Source organism: Ailuropoda melanoleuca, chromosome 1, assembly GCF_002007445.2.
Source record: "Ailuropoda melanoleuca isolate Jingjing chromosome 1, ASM200744v2, whole genome shotgun sequence".
NCBI classification, from domain to species: Eukaryota; Metazoa; Chordata; class Mammalia; order Carnivora; family Ursidae; genus Ailuropoda; species Ailuropoda melanoleuca.
In genome coordinates this window covers 128,396,000-128,421,546 of record NC_048218.1, presented here as the reverse complement: position 1 = coordinate 128,421,546, position 25,547 = coordinate 128,396,000, and the positions used below count along the sequence as shown (strand labels likewise).

The 25,547-nt window shown below is 39.7% G+C and overlaps 2 protein-coding genes across 3 annotated transcripts in view; one reads left to right on the top strand and one right to left on the bottom strand.

Annotated features, from left to right (window-relative positions):
• The window catches only part of DNAJC2 (DnaJ heat shock protein family (Hsp40) member C2), a 34,205-nt gene extending 26,883 nt beyond the window's left edge, over positions 1-7,322 (bottom strand). Inside the window, exons 1-2 of one of the 2 annotated variants that reach the window (XM_034666831.1) lie at positions 7,048-7,322; positions 4,608-4,798 (exon numbers count right to left, since the gene is read on the bottom strand). In XM_034666831.1, coding sequence (XP_034522722.1) covers positions 4,608-4,798; positions 7,048-7,111 — 255 coding nt within the window. In that variant the 5' untranslated portion in view covers positions 7,112-7,322. The remainder of the gene's footprint in view (positions 1-4,607; positions 4,799-7,047) is intronic. The other variant, XM_034666838.1, reaches the window with a different exon arrangement.
• A 2,767-nt stretch (positions 7,323-10,089) lies between these two features.
• PSMC2 (proteasome 26S subunit, ATPase 2) lies at positions 10,090-23,006 on the top strand. The gene is made up of 12 exons (XM_002928663.4): positions 10,090-10,241; positions 12,048-12,085; positions 12,664-12,745; positions 13,469-13,568; positions 17,540-17,671; positions 18,054-18,126; positions 18,512-18,607; positions 19,244-19,408; positions 20,259-20,346; positions 22,244-22,446; positions 22,551-22,647; positions 22,736-23,006. Exons 1-12 carry the CDS (start codon positions 10,172-10,174, stop codon positions 22,891-22,893), a joined length of 1,302 nt encoding a protein of 433 aa, XP_002928709.1. The 5' UTR covers positions 10,090-10,171; the 3' UTR covers positions 22,894-23,006.
• Positions 23,007-25,547: the final 2,541 nt, after the last annotated feature.

Below are 25,547 nucleotides of genomic sequence, written 5' to 3'. Positions count from 1 at the left end.
CACAAAAGTGAGTCAAGTGTGAAACAGAGCAATATATCTTATCCCTTGCGCTGGTACCCTAAAATAGTGCTTCCCATAATAGGAGTCCAGTGAGACGTTGCATATAAAATGGATTCTGTAGTAAGTCTGGGGAAATGTGGACTGTGATATAGCCTTCATGATTTATATGCACATAAACCTAATAAAGGCTCTGAGAAGTCCTGCAATTAAAAAAAAATACACAAACCTGCAAAACCCAGCATTTTCCAAACTTACTTGACCACGGAGCCCATTTTTCTCTTAATACCTACTAATATCTTATGGCCATCCTTAAATCAGGGTATAGCCAGGAAGATTTCAGAACAGAGGGAAGCATTATCACAGTCCCACAGGGTTGGGGCAGGGCAATGATAGAACCAGGAGTCATATTAAGCAAAGAAGGTAGGTTGCATGGAAATTTTGAGAAACTGAGGGATGAGGCTTCTCTGGAGAGGAAATACCTGCTTTTGTTTCTGCTTTGGTTAACATCCTTGTGAATTTACAAGCTGAAGTAGCAACTGAAGTCTCCCTACAGAACTCAAAGGCTGTATCTAGTATTGGAGAAGTGAATGGTGAGGAAAGGGAGTTGAGGGCATGTAACATGGGAAAAAGTCAAGCAGGGCTGACTCATTTCCCTTTAAATTCAGGACTGCAAAGTTCGTGTGAATGGGCTCCTTCACTACGCCTGGCAATCATACTTTGTTCCAGCTGATTTACCTTACTACTCTCTAAGGTTACTCTTTCTCTAGTCTCTCCATCTCACAGATCCTTCTCTACCCTCTTATCAACAGCCCTGCCTCCTGCTTAACTAAAAAATGTAAATTATCCTACTCAAATTCCTACTCAATCCTTCTACCACCCTACTGGCATCCATATACCTTTCCCTTTCCCTCCATTCACAACTGAAAAAGCCTGTCTTACCAAGAGAAACTACACCATCCTTCTTCTTGGTTCTGAGCCCTGTCTTCTCTAAGTCTCCTCAAAATACTAGCATCTTTCAGTTATCTCCTAAATTTCAACTGGTTTATCTTCATCCATATAAAAACATACTCTGTCAGCTCTCACCTCCCCCCTTTTTAAAGATTTTATTGATTTATCTGAGAGAGAGAAAGATAGTGCGTGCGCAAAAGCTGAGGGGAGAGGCAGAAGAAGCAGGCTCCCCCGTGATCAGGGAGCCTGACTTGGGGCTCGATCCCAGGACCCTGGCATCACAACCTGACCTGAAGGCAGATGCTTAACTGACTGAACCATCCAGGTGCCCCTGTTAGCTCTTATCCTAAAAATACTTCCAAGATCCCCTTTCCAGTTACCGCTCTATCTCCCATTTTTCTGCTGTTCATCAAGTTAAACTTGTTGAAAAAGTCACCCACACATTTACCTCCTTTAGCATTCATTTTTTTTTTATTTTTTTTTTTTATTTTTTTTTAAAGAAAGTTAAACTTGTTGAAAAAGTCACCCACACATTTACCTCCTTTAGCATTCATTTTTTTTTTTTTAAGCATTCATATTCAAACCACTCACTCCACTTTGGTTCTGCTCCATCCACTCCCACCCCAGGTGCAATGAGGCTGCTCTCTTCAGTAAGAATTTCCAGGTGCCAAGTCCAAGATCACTGATCTGCCCTCACTTGACTTCAGCTCCCAGTGGCAGCACAGCTGACTCCTTTCTTGAAATATCACCTTCCTTTAGTGTTTCGTGCATTCATTCTTTTCATCCCACCTGCCAGTACCTTTTTTCAGCCACTTCTACTGACTTCTCTAGGACCTGCAAAGCTCAGTTCTGGGGTTTCTCTGGTTTCTATATTTGGTCCTGGGTGACGTGAGCCAATGCCAGGGCTAGAATATAGTTAGTACCCTGTATATGCTTATGACTCCCCAGTTCACTTGAGCACAGACCTCTCCTCTGAGCCCAACACATGGAGCACCTCCACCTCTTGCTTGCTATTCCCAGCCTGTCAGTCTCTACCTTAGTCACTTATTTCCAAATCCAAGACTGGTGTTGCAGTTCCCTGCAGACAGCAAGCCCTTTCTCTTCACGTGCTGTTTGTTCTCCCCACCTTGCACATTCTCCACTCTTCACCTTCTCATCCTTCAGTCTCAGCCTAAATGTTATCACCTTATTTAAAAGAGACAACCTTCTCTGCCCATCTCTGCTCCTTCGTTTCCCCTAAAGTACTTACAAATTGTTATTGCTCCCTACTCTCCAGTGGCTGTCTAGTGACTCCTGCTCCTTAACCTCCTCGCCTCTCCCTGCTCCACGCTGCTCCACGCATTTGCCTTCTTCAGTTCCTGGCACACTTTGAACTTCTTTCTGCCCCCACACAAGCTCTCTGCCTGGAATGCCATTCTCCCTGATCTCTGCGTGTCATTCAGGTTTTATCTTAAATGTCAACTCCACAGGCCTTCCCTGCCCACTCAGCCTAAAGCAGTCATCTGGACACTCTATCACAGGACCCTGTTGTACTTCTTTGCCCAGCACCTGGTGACCATGTCCTTGACTGTTTACTTCTTGTCTGTCTCGTCACTGGAATAGAAACTATGTGGGAGCAGTGATACTGTCTTGTTCGGCAGACTCCTCAGCCCCCAGAACAGCATCTGACACGAAGCAGATGCTTGATCACTGCTTGTTGAAAGAAACAATTAACTAAACCAAGGTATGAACCCTGCTACCTTGTTCTGATGTCACCTACTCTTTTCTATATCAAAGACCTCCATCTTTCTTCCTTTTCTCTCTTGTAGACCTCAATGGTCCCCAATTCTATCTTCTCCTGACCCAGCCTTTCTCTCGTTAGTATTTTCTCTACAGCCCAGCTTCGCCTCCTAATTACTCAACCGATCTGTAACCACTTGCCCTCCCAACCACTCACTAGAACTGCTTTCAATGTGGTCACCTACCCTTCGGGTGCCATACCCTGTGGCTTTTATTATTATTCATGTTATGTGACTGACCTCTCCAAAGCAGTGACACAGGTAACTGTTTTGTCCTTCTTGAGACTTCTTCCTTTCCTAGTTTCCAGAAGAGTCTAGTGCCTGATGTTTAATAAACCTTAGTTGAACAAATGTCTCTTGTTTTTTTCTACCTCTTTCACTCTTCTTAGTATCATTTGCTGCTTCTCCTCCTCTGCCCACCCCTTACTCAGGCTCAACATTCGGTCCTTTTCTTTTAAAATTGATCATGACAGTGTGTGAATCAGCTAACATTCTGAGTGCTTATTTACTTTTCTAAGTGCTTTACACGTACACTTGATCTCATTTAACCCTCACAAGCTAGGAGACAGGAACTCATTATCTACTACCTGTTTAGTATTTATCACATGTCAAGCACTAGGTTAAGTGCTTTATACGCATCATTGCATTAATCCTCACTATACTCCTTTGAGCTGTTAGCAATCTCACTGCATGAAACAGACGTGTCAAGTAACTTTCCCAAGGTCCCAGCGCACTAAATGGGCAGAACCAGATTTGAATTCTGGCACTCTAATTCCACGGTATACATATTTATTATACTAGTGCCTACTTAAGCTTTATGTGATACCTATTTGTCAATATTCTTCTCCTCGGCTGATTATCACTCAACTCCCCCAGGTTCAACTACCACCTACAACTTGCCAATGACTTGCAAATGTTCTTGGCTTTATCCTCCTTTCAGAGCGACAGACCAATTTCTAACCATTTACTAGAAGACTTCATCAGTATGTTACTGGAACCTCAATTTTGACATTGCCAAACTTGAACACAAACACCACATTCCCCACAAACTTCCTTATTCCTGCATCCCAGTGTTGGTGACTGATGTCACACTCCAGCAGGTCATTCAAGCTGGAATGCTCAGAGGTCTTCTGAGTACATCTCCTTCTCTTGTACCACACGGTCAAGGTCATCAAGCTCTATCAAGTCTACCTCCAAAAAAAGCACATGTTCCCTCTTCCTCAAAACCCAGCCATAAATTTAGCTCAAGTATGCATCTGCAGGCTTGGATTATTGCGCTAGCCCTGTAACAGCAAACTATTCACTTCCCTTCCAGTCCTGCCCTCCCTTTTCAAGCAATTTTCTGTACTCCCAGGAGAATTACTTTGCTAAAATTAGCTTAGAAACTTTTGATGACTTCCTACTGCCCTGAAAATAAAATCTTAGTTCCTTCCTTAGCATGACATAAAAAGGACACTACAACAGAATTTGGTCTAGAGACTTGTTTCAGGATTAATTTCTCACCACCACCCTTTAAGTACCCTACCCACTCTACTTTTCATTAATCCCTGAAGAGGTGGTATACATTCTTTACTCCTTTGTGTCTTTGCAGATCTACTCCTTCTGCCCAGAACACCTTTTCTCCCTTCTCTGCTTCAAAAACTGCCACTGATCCTTTTAAGTCCAGCTCAAACATGTTTTCTGTGAAAAATTCCTGGATTTTTCCATCAGAGACAGTATCCTATGACCAGTGCTATCCCACTCAGCTTAACAATAAACAGGTGCTCAATTATGGTTCTCGTTGAAGCACCTTGAAACATGGCTCACTGATGGAAAACTCACGGGAAACTGCCTATGCCTTTCAAAGCATCTGACTGAACAAAAGATTCAGATATTAAATACCTTCCAGTCTTTGGGATCAAGTGTTTTCAACATGGGAAACTCTTCCAACTGCAATTCTTCATCTTCTGATTCTTCTGATAATTCTTTCTTATCCTCCAGTTCCTGAAAAGAGGCAGAAGCATTTCTGTTTCTCCTCTTAACAAAAGCTTCAAACCATCTTCCCACAGGTTCAACTTGACAGAGTGTTGAGGCTGTGATTGAAAGTGTTAAGAGAGGCTTCAATGTATTGCATGGAATAAATCTGTTTCAAGGCAATATGAGATCAAAACAGCACCAGAATATAATTTTAAAACCATCAACTAAAGAAATAATTGCAGTACAGGGATACCTGGGAGATAGTGCAGGTTTGGTTCCAGACCACCACAATAATGCAAATACTGCAAAAAAGTGAATCAAATATATTTTTCGGTTTCCCAGTACGTATAAAGGCTAGGTTTACAGTATGCTGTAGTCTATTAAGAGTCCAACAGTACCATGTCTTAAAAAACCATGTGTATACCTTAATTTTAAAATATTTTATTGCTAAAAAATGGTAACCATCATCTGAGCCGTCAGCGAGTCAATCACATCATAGATCACCATAAGAATAGTGACAAAGTTTGAAATACTGTATTACCAAAATGTGACAGAGACACAGAGAAAACAAATACTGTTGGAAAAGTTGTCCTGAAAGACTTCCTCAACACAGGGTTGCCACAAACCTTCAGTTTTAAGAAATGCACTATCACCAAAGCACAATAAAGTCAAGTGCCATAAAACAAGGTATGCCTGCATTCCAGTTAACATGAGGGTTAGCAATAATCATTTCCTAGTATTTACAGAGTATTCAATCAACCTCTTCCAGTTATCTGATAAAATATTCAGCAAAACTTTTCTGAGAATATGAGAGGAAGGTGGGGAACAGGGAGAAATGTTGCCAACTGCTTTCCTTTTAGACCAATAATTGCAATAAAATAAATGATCAACTGTCATAAAAAACTAATCTCATCAAAAAAATTTTTTTCTAAAAACAAGTCAAAGTATCTTAATTAAAACCTTGAAATCAGATAGCTTTTAAAAATTTTAAGAATTCACTAGCAATGATTTGTTCTGGAAGACAATTTTCCAAGCAGCTAATGAGGATTTACTGACCACGGCTATGCTTTAGTGAAACAAGCTCTAGATCTGAAATCAGAAGCTCTGGGTTTAGTCTAGGTCTGACAATTAGTGACTATGTGAAATGAGAGATGTCTTCAACTGTAAAATGGGAACAATATCTATCTTCTATGGTTTCCCTGGAAGACTGAATGACAAACCACATTTTGAAACCACTCTGAAAACCACAAACTGTTGTATCAAAGTAAGGCTTTATCATCATTCCTGAGAAGCAGGAATAAATCACTGTATATCTGTATATTAACAATTCCAGAAAGGCAATGAGTAAGGAAAAAAAACTGAACACTTTAATTTTAATTTCATGGTCCATATGAATGCAAAAAGCTTTACTTTGCACAGCAATAAGTAACTCAAATATAAGTCGTTCCATGTACCTAATGGCCACAATTTTCTAAAAATAACTGATTTTTCATGCTTTAGTTGGTTTGGGAAATTCAGCTCTCCTGTACCATATACAGGAGAGGATTCAAACACTATGCTCAGGAAGTACTAGCTGTGTTGTAGGGGCGCAGCTTTGAAGAACACCACCTTTCAAGCCTTTTCCTTTAGGTGTTAAGATTACACAGAGACTTCCGTGAGCAGAACGCAACATGTGCCCCGAGATATGCTCAAAATCATCCGACAACTGTCTCTGTAAGTGGCACTGGTAATTAATGTGGATCGCTGAAACCGGAGACTAGGTTTACGGCTGTCCTGGGCTATACATTGAAGAAACTACAGCAGCAGTTCAACTCTCACTTAATGACTCTTTTTAAAAAGTCTGTCTACACAAATCTTATTAGCAGCAGTACCGGCAAGGATCTTTTCATACTAAGTATGAGTATAAGGAGCAGTGTCTGAGTTCTGACATTAAAAAAAAGCCGAAGCAAAAGCAAAGCGGGAGAATGGTGTTTAACAGAACACCAGCAACAAGGCTTTGTACAACCCGAGGCACGTGGGAACTCGCTGCGGGCACTCTTGCCCTAGGCAAGGAAATGCTTACAAGAGCCTTCTTAGGGTACTAGAGGGTTCGGTCCCGAACTGCTCCTCCCGATCCATGAGTCAGCAGCCGGGAGAGGAGGAAGAAACTGTAGGAGGCGAAAGAAGATGCCCCCTCCCTCCTTCCTTTCAGTCTGGGCAAAGATTACTGGATAGCCTGGAGCAAAAAGGCAACGGCATCAGGGGCCCACACGTCCGGGGGCTAGTCTCCAAGGACAAGGACAGAGCGATTTCGCGGTCGCGCAGGTGGAGAACTGAGGCAAGGGCGGCTAAGGCGGGACGGAGCCGGGGTTGAGTGGGCACGTACCAGAGGTCAGAGCGTGGGTGATGGCGGTGCCCTGGCCGTCCGCAGCGCTCGGCAGGAGTAGCATGATGGCGCCGGGACCAGACCCGCGGGCGCAGCGGTTCGCGTCCCGGGTGGAGGGCACTTAGCGTCCCCTCCAGCTCTACCTCTCGGTCCGAGCCTCGCGCCTTGGCTCTACGACGCCCAGGAACCGGCGCATGGAGACGACCAATAACTACTTCCGGGATGAATCTTTCGCGGTGCGGAGGCCAATTCCACCCCCACACACCGCGCCAACGTGTGCGGCAGCCTAGTTCCGTTCTGACTCAGATCCGGTTGGGGACCGACTCTCACAAAAGAAAGGTTCCTAGACTCCTCAGTTCCCCGGCGAAAAGGATTGTTTTCCTCCACCAGGTGCTGCTACACGTGGAGCATAATTTTCCGAAGCAGCTGTTTCAATGTTCTTTTTATTTTTAAATCACTACTAGCCCGAGCCTAACCGCAGGTTTTTCCAGTAGCTCTACTGGTATAAATAAAAAATGAAAAGATATGTACGAATAAATATGAGAATAATTATTATAGTCTATATATATCTCTATAATTTTGTACAGAGATTTGTAATATATTTGCGTTTACGTAAATAATAGTGTCAACTAATATTTGTTGCGATATTACTAATTTACCTGTGTTGTCTCATTTAATCCTCATAACATTTGGAGAAGACCACGTCCTCAGTGTTAAGATTGTTTGTATTCCAAGGCCAGTAATCTCTTTACCCTGCTCTAAAAATGAAGTTCCCGCCCCCCCAAAATATTTACAATTATAGGATTTTGGAATTTAGTTGTTTAATGCTTAATAAAGTCAACTGTAATCCTACTATGATTCCTTCTAGGACTGAGGTCAAACGGAAAAACTAGCAAAAGGAAACCGGTGGATGAACATTCACCGCTGTCCCCCACCCGCTCCAGCCGGGCAGCAGTATCTCGAATAGGTTGAGCAAAATGAAAGACTTGATGAGTTAAAGAGCACCAGAAGTTAGAGAATTATTCTCTATGAATTACATTTTCACTGTTAAATAAGTTGAATGGGCCTCCCATCTACCACATGACAAAACTGTCACTTCAAAATTGACATTTCAAAAAGTTAATTATCTCCCCCTAAATTACTCTTCCTGATCCCTTTATTAATGCAATCACTTGTTAAGACAGGCTTTAAGGTTCAAAGTAACCTGAATCCACTTTCTTAATTTTTTCTCACCCTACCCCATCCATTCTTACAATTACCTCTAAGGTCATATGGCTGGTGTGTGTGTTTGTTTTTATTGTGGTAAAATACACATAACATGAAATTCACAACCTAACCATTTTTTAAGTGCACAGTTTAGTAGTGTTAAATATTCATTTTGTTTTGTTTTTACAATACTTTTTAAAAATTTTTATTTATTTATTTGAGAGCGAGAGAGAACCAGGGAGGTGGGGCAGAGGGAGAGGGAGAAGCAGGCTCCCCACTGAGCAGGGAGGGCCCTTGCGGGGACTGGATTCCAATTCTGTGACCTGAGCTGAAGGAAGATGCTCAACTGACTGAGCCACCCAGGTGCCCCATTCATTTTGTTGCACAACCAATTGTCAAAACTCTTTTCATCTTGCAAAACTGAAACTCTATTCCCATTAAATAGCAACTCCCCAGTTCTGCCTCCCCGTAGGCTCTGGCAACCACCATTCTAATTTCTGCTATGAACATGGATACATAAATTATTTTTTTGAGACCCAGCTTTTGATTCTTTTGAGTATATCCAGAACTGAAATTGCTGGATCATATGATAATTATATTTTTATTTTTTTTAGGAACTGCCATACTATTTTCCATAGTTACATCATTTTACATTCTCACCAACAGTACGGAAGGTTTTCTTTCTTCTTCATGTTCTCACCAACACTCTTCTTTCTCCTCACCCCCTTTTTTTTGATAGTAGCCATTCTAATGGGTGTAAGGCAGTATCTCCTGGTTTTGATTTGCATTTCCCCAATGACTAGTGTTGTTGAGCATCTTTTTCCTGTGCTTGCTGGCCATTTGTACATTTTCTTTGGAGAGATGTCTATTCAAATCCATTGCCCATCTTTTTTTCCAAGATTTTATTTACTTATTTATTTGAGAGAGCCAGTTGGGGGAGGAGCATCAGGAGAGATACAAGCGGACTCCAAGCTGAGTGCAGAGCCTAAGCGGGGTTCCAGGCGGGGCTCGATCGCAGGACCCTGAGATCCTGAACTGAGCCAAAATCAAGAGTCAGACGTCTGCTCAACCAACTTAGCCACCCAGGTGCCCCCATAGCCCATTTTTAAAATGGGGCTGTTTTCCTCTTGAGTTGTAGTTCTTCATATATTCGAGATATTAATCCGTCATCGGATTATGACATGAAAATACTTTCTCCCACCCTGTAGGTTACGTTTCCACTTTATTGTCATGCTTCGGTGTAAAGAAGGGTCAGGCTTTTCATTTCTAAATTTACAGTTGTTTCCTAACTACTCACTTCTGTTCATCACCTAATTTCTTTCAAAACGTGCTCTTTTCGCCAACTCCCCCGTACTTGAAGATGGTTCCTACCACTCCTCTTCGGCAGGACGTTCAAAAATTGAAACTGTTTTCTCATCTCATGTAGACATTAGATTAACGGACAATTTCTATTTATCTCCACTCTGTATGTACATCCAGCTACTACTTACTGCGTATCTAATACGCCAGATACTTTGAAAACACTAATTACTGTCTCCACAATGCTGTGAGATAAACTAGGGAACAGAGTAAAGAAGTTACCCAAGAGGAGACTGAAGAAATGACAAAATAAGGACTTAAACTCAGCGACGTTGCCAGGGTGGGTCTCGGAATCTGTTGCTCAGGGAAACTCTCCCGGGTGAGGGGCCAGACCCCACCCACGTTTCGTTTCCCACGGGGAATTCTTCCCACTGCACGCAACTGCCAGGAGGACGCCAGCGCGTGTCCTCCGCGACTCTCTTCCGGTTCTCGTGCGCAGACTAAACGGGTCCGCAGAGCACGGCTTACTTCCGGCGAGGAAAGGAAAGAGCGGCACCACCGGAAGCGACAGAGGTGCTGTGTAATCACTAAGGGCGTTGAGGCACTCGGAGCTTCTAAAATGCCGGATTACCTCGGTGCCGATCAGCGGAAAACCAAAGAGGATGAGAAGGACGACAAGCCCATCCGAGGTCAGTTGACACAGGCAGGCGGTCCCGGCCGGGGCAGAACCAGACTTGGCTCCCGAGGGGAGGCTGGATTCCTTGCTCGCCGCTCGGCGCTGTGTCCCTTTTGTGCCCCTGGTGATTTAGTCGGGGACGGCAGCGCGTTTAGCCTGCCTGCCTTCTCTCTGCCCCTCGTGCTGCTCCAGGTTCTGTATTCGTCTCCCGCGATTGAAGTTTGTATTCATACTGAGCTGTCAGGTCGTGAGGAAGTCACGCACCCAGCTTGGCCTTGCAGGCCGTGAAAAGTGTCCCCGCCTGGCGGTACTTGGTCACCTGGATCCTCTTTCCTGTTCCTCCTCCCCCTCTAGTGGGACGGCTTGGTGCTCTCCCTGTGTAGCCGAGATCCTGAGACGTAGTTTTCTTTAAAAAAAACAAAAACAAAAACAAAACAACCCGAACATTCCTTTGGTTAATTTATTCGTGTGGTTCAAAACGCTAAAGGCATAAAAAAAGATACATTGAAAAGTGTGTCACCCTTGGTCCTGCCAGCCAGCCATTATCTACGGAGGCAACTAGTGTTGCCTTTTTGCGTTATCTTTCTAGACATTTTCTGTGCATAAACAAGCGTTTATTATTTTTACATAAATGTAGCATATTGTACCTCTTGCTTTTTTCCTGTCTTCATGTGTCTTAGGGATAAGTTCATATCATTATATGAAGGGTCAGTGCTTTCTGCCTGTCTCTGCATCTGAGTAGTATCCCCCTTTATTGGGGAAGCCGTAGTATATATAATTAATCCTTATTGATGCGCATTAAGATTTCTTCCAATCTGATGGCCATTCTAGGACAACGAATAACCTTGTTCATATAACTTTTATCCCAGGCACAAACACAAGCTGTAGGGTAAATTTTAGAAATGGAGTTGTAATTTTGATAATGCTAAATTACTCTCTGTAGAGACTACTACTTGACACTTCTACCCACAGTGCCGGAGATAATGCACACCTAGCTCACCTTCCCCTTTTAATCTCATCTTTATGCTATTTTCTTCTTTTGTTCCTTACAGACCATTTAAAAAATATTCTTGCATTGTTTTTTTTTTTCCTTTCTTTGCTCTTACTCATCCCTTCCTAAACAACTTCAACCTCTCCTAGCACTGTTTTCTTCTCCATTTCCACTTCCCTGCCAAAGAAAGAACTTGTCTACTTTAAATCCCATACTCTGCTCTTTGCTTTGGAAGTGTTTTAGGATACTGCAGACCTCAGAGCTACTCAGGCACCTGGTGGAAAACTTAGTCACAGAGACTTAACATTTCATCCATGTATTTCTCTGGGTAGGTTATCATTCTGTAAATGTATTAATAAACTTATCCCTTGCATATAGTTATGACTGATGTATAAGAATTTTATGTGCTGCTTCATCCATTTCTTATTTGGCAACATTGTGAGGGTAAAATGAGTGTTATCTCTGTTTCTCAGATGACAGAACTGATGCTTAGAAAAGTGGTTTTTCCAACATTACTTCACAAGTGCATGCCTTGCTGGGACTTTGCTAGTGCCCAGGTTGTTCTGACCCTCAGACTGTTCTTTGGGCTCGCTGTTCTTTTTGTGTCACAGCACTTTGAAACTCTTCAGCATATATGTTACACAGTTGGTAAAGATCCGCCTTCACCCAATTAGATAAAAGTTCCTTAAGTCCAGGAACTTTTTTTTGGTTGTATTTATATCATTACAACTTTGCATAATTTTTCTCACTCAATTAATGCAATCTAAATTGAACAGAATTGTTAGTTCTAGTTTCCTCTTTTTGAATCTATTATTTTTCTTATTTTAGCTCTGGATGAGGGGGATATTGCCTTGCTGAAAACTTACGTAAGTCCTTTCAGTGTCTACCAAATACAGATGTTTTATTTTGAAATAAGAACTATTGTTGGTATTATCCTTTCAAAATAGTTAGAAGAGGATGTCTAGCAGTTTATAGTAATCCTCACTGAAAAAAGTTACACACCACAGTTTCTCTCTAGATTAGATTGGAGAGTAAATATTCAGCATGTCAAAGTTTGTACATTTTTTTAATACTATTTGTAATTAAGGGTGGTACTATATTGAAAGATACTTGAAATAGCTTACACAAATGTACTATATTTAAAATGTATGTAACTGAATTAGATCTGAAATGGAAAGTTTTAATTCATAGAAAGGGGCTTGTAGTTTTGGTTAATTTGGTTAAATGGAAAAATGATTTTCATTTGTTAGCTTCCATAATGGTGTGTTGTTTGGGGGAAAATACTGGTTCAGGAATACTTCGGAAAGATACGCTCTCTCTCTACTTCCTTCACAAGCTTTGGGTCAATAATAGCTATTAAGATTGTAACTTAAAAATTTCTGTCTGCAGCTTAATAGATTGTGGATATCTTAATGTTCTAATTAAAGTGATCTTTATCTCCTAGGGTCAAAGCACTTACTCTAGGCAGATAAAGCAGGTTGAAGATGACATTCAACAACTTCTTAAGAAAATTAATGAGCTCACTGGTATTTATTTCTTTATTCTTGTCTCCTCTCTTTAAATGTCATGTGTTAATTATATCAAAATAGTTTAACTACAAAACTTACTGTTTCTTGAATTACAGATTAAAAAAATTATTGTCCTCTTATCTAGAGATCTAAGAAATTAGATCTCCTTTAATAATCTTTCACTACCTTTTACAACCAAGTTCAGTACTTACACAGTTAAGCAACATCATCCTTTAAGCAAATGTTCTGTTGGTCAGAGCCAAGTTCAGTAAACTCAAACAAGTAAAAATTTCTTAGCAAATAAAAATATGGTCTCCCATGGTATTGCTTGAAGTTAGTGGGCTATTGCCTAGTAGTTGGAAACTTTTCTTCTCAGTAACTTGAGTGGTGAAGTTTTATAGTATTTGACATGCAGAAATTTGTGAAATATGGTGAATTTTGGCTGTGACTACTTTAGGGCAGCAGTTTTCAAAGGGGGTGATTTTGCCCCAATGCCCCCCTTCCCCCAGGACATTTGGCAGTGGCTAGAGATACTCTTGATGCTCATGACTTGTGGGGGAGGTGGTGCTGGTGGCATCTAGTGGCTAGCGGCCAGGGATGTTGCCTACTACACGAAAACTCACAGGACACCCCCCACAACAAATTATTCCGTCCAGAATGTCGGTAGTGCTGAGGTTGAGAACTCTTGCTTGCAGGTGATGCATTACATTTCAGTGAGTTTTGTTATCTTTCTTTATGTAGGTATTAAAGAATCTGATACTGGCCTGGCCCCACCAGCGCTCTGGGATTTGGCTGCAGATAAGCAGACACTGCAGAGTGAACAGCCTTTGCAGGTTGCGAGGTATGTGTAGCACTCTGGAAATTTGTTTTTATTTGTACTCTTAAGTACTTTTTAGGATCTAGGGCATACACGGTAGTTCATAAAAATTTTTTATTCCTAATTTGAAGTAAAAAAGCTTTGTACAGAAGTATCTGGGATTAAATTTTATGCCTTCAACAATTATTCAAGTAGATGAAAACATAACATATAAAAGATTCAGAAGATTCAAATGGTACAAAAAAGATCAGATGAAAATAGGAGAACTTCCCTTCGCATCTTTGCTGTCCCATTGCCCCTTCTCAGCTGTAACTGAAAATAGTTCGGTCCTCTTAGCCCTCTTGTGTATTTTCATATACATATTTGCATGCAAAGAAACATATCCTGATTCTTTTTTAGTACTTCTTTCTTTCTCTTGTTTTTAAAAATTACTAATATTCCATAGATTTTGGTTTATTTACAATTTCGTTAGTGGACATGGTGCTACACTGAACATTCATGTTAAATATTTCTCTGTGTGCGTACACTTCGGTAGTGTAGCTTACTAGCAGTGGAATTGGGAGGTCAAAGGCATTTACGGTTTTGAAGACCTGGAAAAAGGTGGTTTGGCCCGTTTATACTCCTTAATACGAGGTTTTGAGGCAAATACCTGTTTGCCTGATCAATATAAGATATGTGATCATCTGTTTTTATACTTTTACCATTTATGGAGAAAAAAATCTCATTTTAATTTGCATTATGCTGATTACTTTTATGACAGCTTATTATACTTACTAAACATTTGTATTTTCTGTGTCCGGTCATGTTTTGTTCTATTGCGTTTTTGTGAATTTTTAGGAGCACTTTCTATATTGTACATATTAATCTTCAATATGCTACAAATATTTTTTCCCATTCTGTCACTTGACTTTTAACTTCTTGGTACCTTTTGTTGTAGTAAGGTTTAACATTTTTAGGAGGTTAATAAAATACATAAATATTTTCACTATACCTTTTGGGTTTGATTGTTGCTCAAGAAGGCTTATTAGCTCAATCCAAGATTATATTCTCCTGTGTTTTATTCTAATCATTGAAAATTTTGTTTCAGTTTTACCTCTGTACTGTAGCTAAAGGTTATTTTTCCTTTCCTCTTTTCCTTCCTCCCTCACTCCTTTTTTTCTGTCTTTCCTTCTTTTCATTTATTGATTTATTTTTCAGTGTTATCATGATTTTAAAGAGTTAAATAGTTCTAGGACAATAGTTGTCTTTCCCAATTCCTCATCCCTAGAGACACCTATTTTCAAAATTTTTAACTGGTTACTTGGTTACTACCTTCATGATCCTTATGGACACAATTCTTGTAGACTGTGGATTGCATCTTCTTGTTTTTTAGTTTTAGGTATTATCTTTTGGCTTGAGGATTTTGTTTTGTTTCCTCTTCCTTCATCCCCAGAACATACCTTTCCTATCTCTATATCCTCCTGATGTAATTACATTAAAATTTTGGTTAGATCAGTAGTCATTGTTTTCGTAACTGTGGTAAGTAATGCTACTCACAAAGAGGCAAGTAGTAAACTGTGATTACTTTTTCTTTCTTGTACTGTTTTTTGTTTTCCTTGTCATAATTGTCTTGTTTTCTCATTTGCCCAGTTTTCTGCGTATAGAAAAACTCAACCTTCCAGTTTTTCCTGATTGTCTAAATTGCTTTTTGGATGCTTTAGGTCCGTCAGGTTTTTTCTCACGTATACCTCAGGTGCATTGCCTGTGCCTCGGGTTCTCTCAGGTCCATTCTCCTGAAGTCTTTCCCAGCACTTGCCCACCTGCTTCAGTTTGCACCGTGGCCTTTTGTACCTGCTAAATCACAACGATCCCATGACCTCTGACCCTGGAGGTTCCCTTTGCCCCTCTCCTGTTGCTTGTGTACCATGAGTTTCTCTTGTTGGTTTCCTTACACCTGCATTAGGTAGGCTTTATTCTCTGGTAGCTTCCTGAAAGAAGTGAGCTGGGAGGCAATATTTTGAGACCACATTATGTCTGAAAATGTCTTGGTATAAATAGTTCCTTCAGAATTTTGAAGGCATCGTTCCATGGTCCTCCACCTCCCGGGGTTGTTGGTCTGAAGCTGTTGATTCCCAGTCCTGTATCTGTGACCTGTTTTTCATCTGGAAGTTGTAGGGTCGCCTTGTTCTCACGATTCTGAGATTTCATGAATGACATGCCTCAGTATCCATGGTGCTGGGCTCTCATGGCCTTCACTGTGGCATTTTTTCTTGAAATGATTTGTTAATAATTTCTGTTTTCTTGGTCCTCTGTTCCAGGCTTGTATTATTTGGATCTTGGGCCTCCTGGATATTTCTGCTAATATGTTAATCTTTCCTGTGTGGGGTTTTTTTGTTTTGTTTTGTTTTGTCTTTTTGCTCTACTTTTTGTGAGATTTTCTTAACATTAAGTCCTTTTATTTTTTTCCTCCCTGTTTCTCTTTTCAAGGCTTTAATTTCTAAGAGCTCTTTAGTCTTTAAATATATGTGTTTTGTTGTTTTTTTGAATGTCCTCTATTTTTGAATCATGGTTTTAATATGTTTTCATCTCTAAGGAAATTAACGATAACTGCAGGGTTTCTACTTCATACATACCCTTGCTTGTTGGGTGTCCATCTTTTATGCTAGATGTCTGGTAATCATACTTTGGTTTTAGTTGGAGACTTAAGAGCTGAGAGAAACTCAGCTTCATTCTGGAAGTTGACATCCTTACATAGATATACTTTCTCAGCTTTGGATTAGAAAAATCCTTATTTGTGCAGACAGTGTTGACACGGTTTGTCAGAGAAAGTAGTGATAGGTATTTTCTATATATGTAATCCTCCCTGGTGGACCTTAGCCGGTAACAGAAAACAGAGTCCTGTCACACAGTTAACGCTGAGGGGACAAAGCATTCTTTGTTTTTTTTTGTTGTTTTTTTAAAAGATTTTATTTATTTGACAGAGAGTGAGAAAGCACAAGCAGGGGGAGTGGTATAGGGAGAGGGAGAAGCAGGCCCTGTGCTGAGCAGGGAGCCCTATGCAGGGCTGGATCCCAGAACCCTGGGATCATGACCTGAGCCGAAGGCAGATGCTTAACGGACTGAGCCACCCACGTGCCCTGTGGACAAAGCATTCTTGAGCTTACTTTGGGCTCTACATTTATGTACACGCCAGACTATTTTGTATTTCCCCGTATTATTGGTACAGCTTATGACATGGATTCTTTCTAAAGTGAGTTCTGTTTTTTTGTTTTTCTTCCATAAACAGAAGAGGAAAGGCAGTAGACTGCTTTTTACTATGATGTACATGGTATTACAAATTTGCCTTCACCATGTCACAAAGAAAAAGAATACATTTGAGTTAAAAATAGCAACAATGATAAACATGGATTTGAAGTGTAAACTCAGGAAAGAATGAAAACACATTTAGTACTTAACTTGATGTAAGACAAGATGACCATCTTCCTAAAGGGAAAATAAAATGGAGAGTAACTTAAGATATAGAGGAGTATCACTAATAAAGGAATGTAAGAAAATCAAGAAATTGGGGCACCTGGGTGGCTCAGTCGGTTAAATGTCTGCCTTCGGCTCAGGTCCTGATCCTAAGGTCCTGGGATCGAGCCCGGCATCAGGCTTCCTCCTCGGTGGGGAGCCTGCTTCTCCCTCTCCCCGCTCGTGCTCTCTCCCCCGTCTCTGTGTTTCTCTCAAATAAATAAAACCCTTGAAAAGAAAAATCAAGAAATAGAGAACTTCTTAATGATGAAATATTTGGCTTTAACTTTCTGGGGGAATGTATCTTTTGAAAATTTTGCAGCTTAGCTAAGTTGAGTGGACCCTTGGGTTTCTATAGAAAAGGATCTTTAGCAGTGACCTATTTTCTGCAGTTCTAGTTTATACCTGCTCATTAGTATACCACTTGCCCAGGGAGAATCTGGTTACTTGAATTCATTATTAGTGGTTTAGGTTCCTTACTCTAATCAAGCCTTTTGCTGGGTTAGGTGTACGAAGATAATCAATGCTGATTCGGAGGACCCAAAGTACATTATCAACGTGAAGCAGTTTGCCAAGTTTGTGGTGGACCTCAGTGATCAGGTAGCACCTACCGACATTGAAGAAGGGATGAGAGTCGGGTAAGATTCTATTGACAGTAAGTACTCTGCACTCCTTAAAGATACCTTGTCACTTTCACATCCTTGGCTTTCTTTGGAATGAATGAGCTGGGTGCCGTAGAAAACAAAGAAACACTCCGTAGTAGAGCACTACAGTTGAACATCCTTTCTTCCGCAGCTGCTTCTTCCCCCTACCCCGGGGCTTTTTGTGAATGGCTTTAGATGTTGTACTTAAGTGCAGGATTTTAGAGTTGAGTTTGCCAGTCTGTTTAAGGGAACGTGGTGTGAGTGGAGGAAGCACTTGCTCTCGGGTACTTAGGATTAAGTAAGTTGGTTTATATACAATAATTAACTTAGTAAATTTTTTGAATGCATTGAGTGAGGATCTTTTTTACCTCCTTAGGGTGGACAGAAATAAATATCAGATTCACATTCCACTGCCTCCAAAGATTGACCCAACAGTTACCATGATGCAGGTAAGAAGATATGGGAGGGAAAAGGAATGGCATGACTTTGAATATAATTGCATCCATCTCAAAAAATTTTGAGACTTTGACTTGTAAGCTATCAGTATGTGGGCATATACTGAAGAGTTGCAGAAATGTTTTAAATAATTTTTCAGATGAGAAAATTTTTATCAGTCTTTTTTTTTACTGGTTTGTCTTTCACTTGATGTCATAACAAGTAGTATCGCAGGTGGCTCTAGGACACTGGACAGTGTATTCCATTTTTATGGAATTCTTATTTGCTTTGAGTCTGATTTTCCTTTTAGGGTATTGGGTCTGCTCTACCAGATAGAACATTTGAACTAGCATTCAAAAGCCTGTGGCTGTATGTTACACATTTTCATCCTTCTCTTAGGTGGAGGAAAAACCTGATGTCACATACAGTGATGTGGGTGGCTGTAAGGAACAGATTGAGAAACTTCGAGAAGTAGTTGAAACCCCATTACTTCATGTAAGTGGTTGAGTCTGTGTACTTGATTGCCTATTATTAGATAGCTTTAAAAAGTTTATATTTTCCTTAGTAAAACTTTTTGATGGGGTAACGGATAGAGGTGTGGTGAGTTGGTATGTTCCAGAAGAGAGAAAGCAAAAGGATTGAAACCCATTCAAAAACAGAAGGATCTGCTATTTTGAGTGATAGAGGAGGTTGAGGTATAACCTTCAGCAATATATTAAATGTTATAAGTTATTGTAGAAGAAACTATGTGTTTTAATGATACCAAGAGGAAATAGGCCTAAATTGAGTCAGATTAAGTTCGGGAGGATAATGGAAAACTAGGATATTAAACACCAGATAATACTTTCGTTTTTAAAAACATTATTTTTTTAAATCAGGGGAAAATGTTTTGTTAAGCCTGAATAAGAGAAACACCTTTAGAAGCCATTTAGCATTATGTATTGATATGAGTCTAGTTTAGATCTTAGGTCTTAGAATAAGTAAAATTCTTATGTAGATAAGTATATAGGTTGTGGACTTAATTTTGGTTTAAATATAATAATATGATGATACTTACAGATATGATACAGAAGTAGTTCTGTGTTTATTACACAGAAGTGATAAGTGTAAAACTCATGTCTCCCACCACAGCCAGAGAGGTTTGTTAACCTTGGCATTGAGCCTCCCAAGGGTGTGCTGCTCTTTGGTCCGCCGGGTACAGGCAAGACCCTCTGTGCTCGGGCAGTTGCTAACAGGACTGATGCTTGCTTCATTCGAGTTATTGGATCTGAACTTGTACAGAAGTACGTCGGTGAGGTAAAGTACATTGATCAGAATCAAATAATATGTAGCCCTGTGAAAGGTTTATAATATGGAATAGCAATTCCACATTGAAGGACTGAGACTTGAAATTTCTTGACTGACTTTTGATTAGTAGTTCAGAAGCCACTGGCCTTCCCTTGGTCACTGGAAACAAACAGCTGCTTAAACCTTTTAATCAGTATTCTCCCTCTTCAGAAGGAGGACCTTTTCTACAGATTTGGTTTCTAAGACCCCAGAAATGTGGTGAATGCATTCAAAAGTGTACTTTCATTGTAGGGGCAGCGTTTCATATCCTATTGAGAAGGAGAACATGATTGTCTGTGTACGTGCAAGGGTATATACACATACACACACGATTACATGATGTATTTTTTCATTAAAGTCTAGGGCTATATAGATCACATCTGAAACATGAATGATCAGTACACTTAGAATAGGAATTAGTAAAGGAGCTGCATGAGTTAAGATATACTTCTGTTCCTTGTTCAAAACTTAAAAAGCAAAATCAGTGATCAGAAATGCCAAGTGATAAATCAGATGCTTTCTTTCATTTCGTCAAGTTTAACTGATTGAAATGGTGCTTTTATTCAAGTGTTCATTTGACCTCTTCAGGTCTTGAAGTATTTGGCTATTCAATAGATATAGAAACATGAGATTAATAAATACTGTTTTGAGGCTAATGAGATTAATTTGATGGAATAGGTAACAAACTTTGGTTTTTTTGAAAAAGCTTTAGGTAATAATACTTGAGAATAGTGTTAGGAATATTGAAAAGTTTGAACCATAGCTTCTTATTATATTTAAAAAATATTTTAAACCAACTCTCAATTATTTTTTTCATTAGGGGGCTCGAATGGTTCGCGAGCTCTTTGAAATGGCCAGAACGAAAAAAGCCTGCCTTATCTTCTTTGACGAAATTGATGCTATTGGAGGTATGAGTGGTATTTTAGAGAACAACTTTAGGATTGGTTTTCATGAGTGTTCTAAAGTAATGTATGTAGAGTTCTCTTGATTTGTTAATCTTACTATAAATTTTAATTCCAATTCTTCTATGAGCTCTGGCATGTCTGAGCTACACATCTAATAAGCAACAGAGATACACTGTAAAGGAAAAAAATATAGAGCATTGCTATTTCTCAAAGTCTTTATCTTTGTACTTTCCTAATTTCATTCACATGAAATCCAGCTCCTAACTTGGGATATAGCTCCACTTAATGTGGTAAGAAAGCCTTGGGGCATAATTTAGTTTGTGGTGGTTTTTCATAAAGTATACATAAAATAATGTTATTGTTGGCTTCATAGATTTGATGAAATACAGTATTAGCTGTGTGATCTTGGCAGGTTGTTCCAACTAACTATGAACCTCTGCTCACTTACCTTATAAAGGAAATGGTAATTCCTGCCTTGCTTATTTCATAGGTTTTTGAGAGATTTAAAGTAAGTCATAGGGGTGCTTGGGTGGCTCAGTTGGTTAAGCATCCAACTCTTGATCTCAGTTCAGGTTTTGATCTCCGGGTCTTGAGTTCAAGCTTCACAATGGGCTCTATGCTGGGGTAGAGCCTACTTAAAAAAAAAATCAATAAATGAGATAGACCTTGAAAACTAAACTGTTCTGTAGGTGTGGACTATTGTAATAGTTTATGATATTTCTTTTTTTTTTAGGAGAGGGGAGGGGCGAGGGAGAGGGAGAGAGGGAGCCTGATACGGGCTCGATCTCACAACCCTGAGGTCATGACCTGAGCCGAAATCAAGAGTTGGACACTCAACTGACTGAGCCACCCCAGATGCCCTTAGAGTAATGATTCCTAATAGCTCAAGAGATGTCATATGTTCAGACAGTTATTTAATGAACTTAATGACAAAAATGACTTGAAAACATAATGCACCCCTAATACTCTTTGGGGACTGCAGTTAGGTTACCTAGAGTCTTGTTTTTAGACTGGATGAGTGTTGTTGGGTGTGGACATTTCTGTGGCTACTGTCTTGGAGGGACATAGTGTGACCACAGTGTATCAGTGTAGTGTTGCGACTCTGAAGTTATTTGTATAGTGTTTTTGAAATAAGCCTTTTGATGACTTCAGGATGCTCTGAAGCTGTGGCTTCCAAAGTATACTGTGTATAAAGTAGTATTAGGGCACAGGAAGAATATCTAGAATTTTTCTTTGTATCTTTAATCTCCTTTAAAATTTTTCTAATTTTTTTGTTTTATAATGTACATAATACATTAATACAACCGTATGCATTTATACAACTTAAAATGAAAATATATACTTGGAGGTTTTTTTGTTGTGTGTTTTTTTGTTTTGTTTTGTTTTTGCTATTTTGGTTGAAATGAGAGATTGACATGAAGCTAGAATAATCTATCTCAGTGTGATAATAAGCTGTTACAGTTCTACTATATTATGGATTTAGCCATATTTTTAAGGAAAGTTTCTAGGAAACGTGGAGCAGGACCGTTTCTTACGTACAGTCGGACACCATTGTAGCACGAAAGCCCGCGTGTATTCTGGTGCCTAGTCCAGATGTATATTGTGCCAAAAATGGAGGTGTTCTTGAGTGATTTTAAAAAACAGAATTCCTAAAACAGGTTTAAAAAAAAAATACTTAAAGGGAACCTCTGTTAAGTAAATCTATGATGAGTCCTTTTGAAAGATTCACTTTCTAATTAGTTTTGTGTAAAAGAGGCTGTTCTTCGAGAACATGCTTCACAGTGAGATACTCGCTTGCGCTGAGTACCGGGTTTGAGCTGAGATTGACAGTACTTCCGAGTTACGCATTGCACTATCCTGAGTGGATGTGAAGAGCTTATTTTTCCTTTTGTCTTCTCAGGGGCCCGTTTTGATGATGGTGCTGGAGGTGACAACGAAGTGCAGAGAACGATGCTGGAACTGATCAATCAGCTGGACGGTTTTGATCCTCGAGGTAACATCAAAGTGCTCATGGCCACTAACAGACCGGACACCTTGGACCCAGCACTGATGAGGCCGGGCAGGTTGGACAGAAAGATTGAGTTTAGCTTACCTGATCTAGAGGTAAGAAAATCATTGCATTTTAGAGAGTCCAGGAATCCCTTTGCTTGAAATTTTTTCTTCCCATGATATTTTTCCATTTTAATATTCATCAATTCCATTTTTAGGGCCGGACTCACATTTTTAAGATTCATGCTCGTTCAATGAGTGTTGAAAGAGATATCAGATTTGAATTGTTAGCACGACTGTGTCCAAATAGCACTGGTAGGTTGAAAGGTCTTCCTTACTACATTTGCTGGTCTGTCTGTTCAGGCTGCTTGAATAAGCCTGTTGTTTTCTTTTTGTTTGAAAGGTGCTGAGATTAGAAGCGTCTGCACAGAAGCTGGTATGTTTGCCATCAGAGCACGGCGAAAAATTGCTACTGAGAAGGATTTCTTGGAGGCTGTAAATAAGGTCATTAAGTCTTATGCCAAATTCAGTGCTACTCCCCGCTATATGACATACAACTGATCCCTGAAGGCTTTCATGAAAACACTTCTTTTCACTGGAATCCTAACTTTATTAAATAGACTTGTTAATAACCATTAATTACACACACAAAAATAAAACATTTCAAAATTGTATGTTTTCTTCAGATGTCTTTTGTCTGTAGTACAATAAAAGGTAATATCTAACGTCATTGGGTAGAAAAGCTTATACGATGTATGTTGATTGTGTTTTGATCACTACCATTTAAGGGTCCCCCATCATAAAGTGCTTGCTTAGACCACATACGTTCTTGGAATATGCTGGCTGGGTGCCGATGATATCCTCCCATCTGCCCAGTGACTTGATCTAATGCATCTTGATGTGATGCATGCAAAAACTTTCCTACTTACTATACTTGTAGCCAAGCTGGGATTCAATCCAGTTTTGTCAGCTCTGTACCTGTGTTTCACCTTTCATGCTCTTCTGCCCTCCATCAAAACAGCCCATCTAGGCACAGGACCTCATGTGTTTCAATGCTTTTTTAATTTTTTTCCTACCACATTGAATAATAAAGCTTTGGCCAAACTTTTTTTAAGGTGGAAGAAGCATCTGATGTATTAGGTTTTGCTTTGTCATTTCAGTTGATTTCAAGTTAATCAAGAAGAATTAGTGACTTTAATGACCAGCGAAGTAGTAAAGCAGAAAGAAAAATAAATACACATAATAATCTAATTTAGAAAATCCAGAATTGGTTTCATACTAAGAAGTACTTATTTTCATTTTATAAATTAATGGTTTAAAATTTTGGCAGAGCTCCTGTTAGACTTCTGGTGAAGCAAGCTACTTCTAAAAATAAAGTTGTATTGGGATCCTCAGCAGATTTAAAATTATTTCTTGTGCAGCCATCACCAAACCCCTCCCATCTTGCACCACCATTAGCCTCCACGTCCAAATACTGAGACCCAAGCACAATAGAGAATGTTTTTATTGCAGTTCAGTATTCGTAAGTAATGCAAAACAGCAAGAGCTGGATACATTTTAATTCGCAGACGAAAAAGTTAACATAGAAAATGCTTTAAATGTTGTATTGAAATATTTAAAATATGAAAGTTTTCAAAGAGAAAAATGAAAGTCCTTCATTCATAAAATCCAGCCAGCATTCTTTTCTTTCTTCATTTTTCTTTTTTGTGAAATGGATCAGAACAGGTTTTCTGAGCTTGCCCTGGTCTTCCATGAGGTATGAAACAGCGAGCCCTTTCTAGGTGTTAGGCTTATGATACACTCAAGTCAGTGAAGATGTATGTTTTTGTAATGCTTTGATAAACATAAGCATTTATGTCACACTTTTTGAAATCTTACCAATTTTTCAGGGAGCCACATACTTGCATCCTATGCACCAGTGTGGGATTACTCAAACTGGCTATGTTGAGCTCACTCAGGCCTAACATGGTACGGCTCTGGAGAATCTTAACATCTCAGTTACATGATAAAAATCTAACGCCACACATCAAACTGACAATTACCTGAAAAATTTGGGTGTTTCTGGCCAACAGCATTAACCCTATCTAGATTAGCATCTTCGTACCCCATTTTAAAAGAAAATGAACACACATCCACCGGTAACCCCCTCCACCTAATTCACGTACATGTGTGTCCACAGACATGCATATATACATGCCTGTGGACACACGTTATGTTCTACACATCAGGGTGCTGATAAATCGGAATACAAAGAGTTGACGACTTTAGAAAAATACTGTGGTGATCTTTAAAATATACTTTCTATAAACATTTTAAAAATGTGATTGGATTTATAAAAACTTAATTTCCACAAAGCTCAGGTTTATCCGTTACATAAAGTGAAATGAAAAACCTGGTATGCTTTTTTCTCAAAGGCAAGATAGATTTTTGAGATGCTCAAACTTGATTAAATCCAGGTCAGTAAGCCAGCGGGTTACCTGTTAAATGCTAAGCTTTTGAACATTCTGTTGTTGGGATGTGAGGGATTTCAAAGCGGTCAAGTGCATTTCAGTTGGCTATATGGAGAATGCAGGCAGTACTTCTTACCAGTTCTCAAACCAAGTCTTACCAACACTCAAACCATATTATCAATCTAAAAATAGTGACTCCTAAAAGCATTCCTGAAAGATACACTAAAACAGACCAACAGCATTTTTGCACTCAAAAGCAAACAGGCTCACACCAAGGACATTTTATTTGATTTTAAAACTTAATTTACTGTTTTTAAAGGAGCAGACATCCCTACCATTTACCCTATCTTCCCTCTCCCTTAGCCTCTCACAAGGGCATACGCCACCCACCCCACACCCCTCAAAACAGGAAAAGCACACCTACCCTCTCCAGGGCAGTTTCCCTGCATTTGTTACCCTCTCCTTTGTGCACACGTGAGGGCAGACTCATTTTCTCAAAATGTACCTTTGGAGGCAGGCACCTCCTTTCTCTGTTGAACAGTTAAGAGTACAAGATCAAACCACATGGAGTGGATATTTTATATGTTACCTGAAAACTATAACATGAGTTACTCCCAGGGCTTGCAGAGGATTCCTATCCTTTCTTGTTTTTCGGAGTCCCACTGCAGATGAGACTGGCAATTGGAATCCCACTATAAGCTGCCATATAATTATACAGAATCAATGTCTGTGACATGAATTAGTTTCCCGGGCCCTGGTTCACAA

Coding starts and splice junctions, on each gene's coding strand:
- PSMC2 (XM_002928663.4), top strand. CDS start 10,172: ATGCCGGATTACCTCGGTGCCGATCAGCGGAAAACCAAAGAGGATGAG. Junction 13,569..17,539: donor CAGCCTTTGCAGGTTGCGAG/GTATGTGTAGCA, acceptor TTGCTGGGTTAG/GTGTACGAAGATAATCAATG. Junction 17,672..18,053: donor GAAGAAGGGATGAGAGTCGG/GTAAGATTCTAT, acceptor TTACCTCCTTAG/GGTGGACAGAAATAAATATC.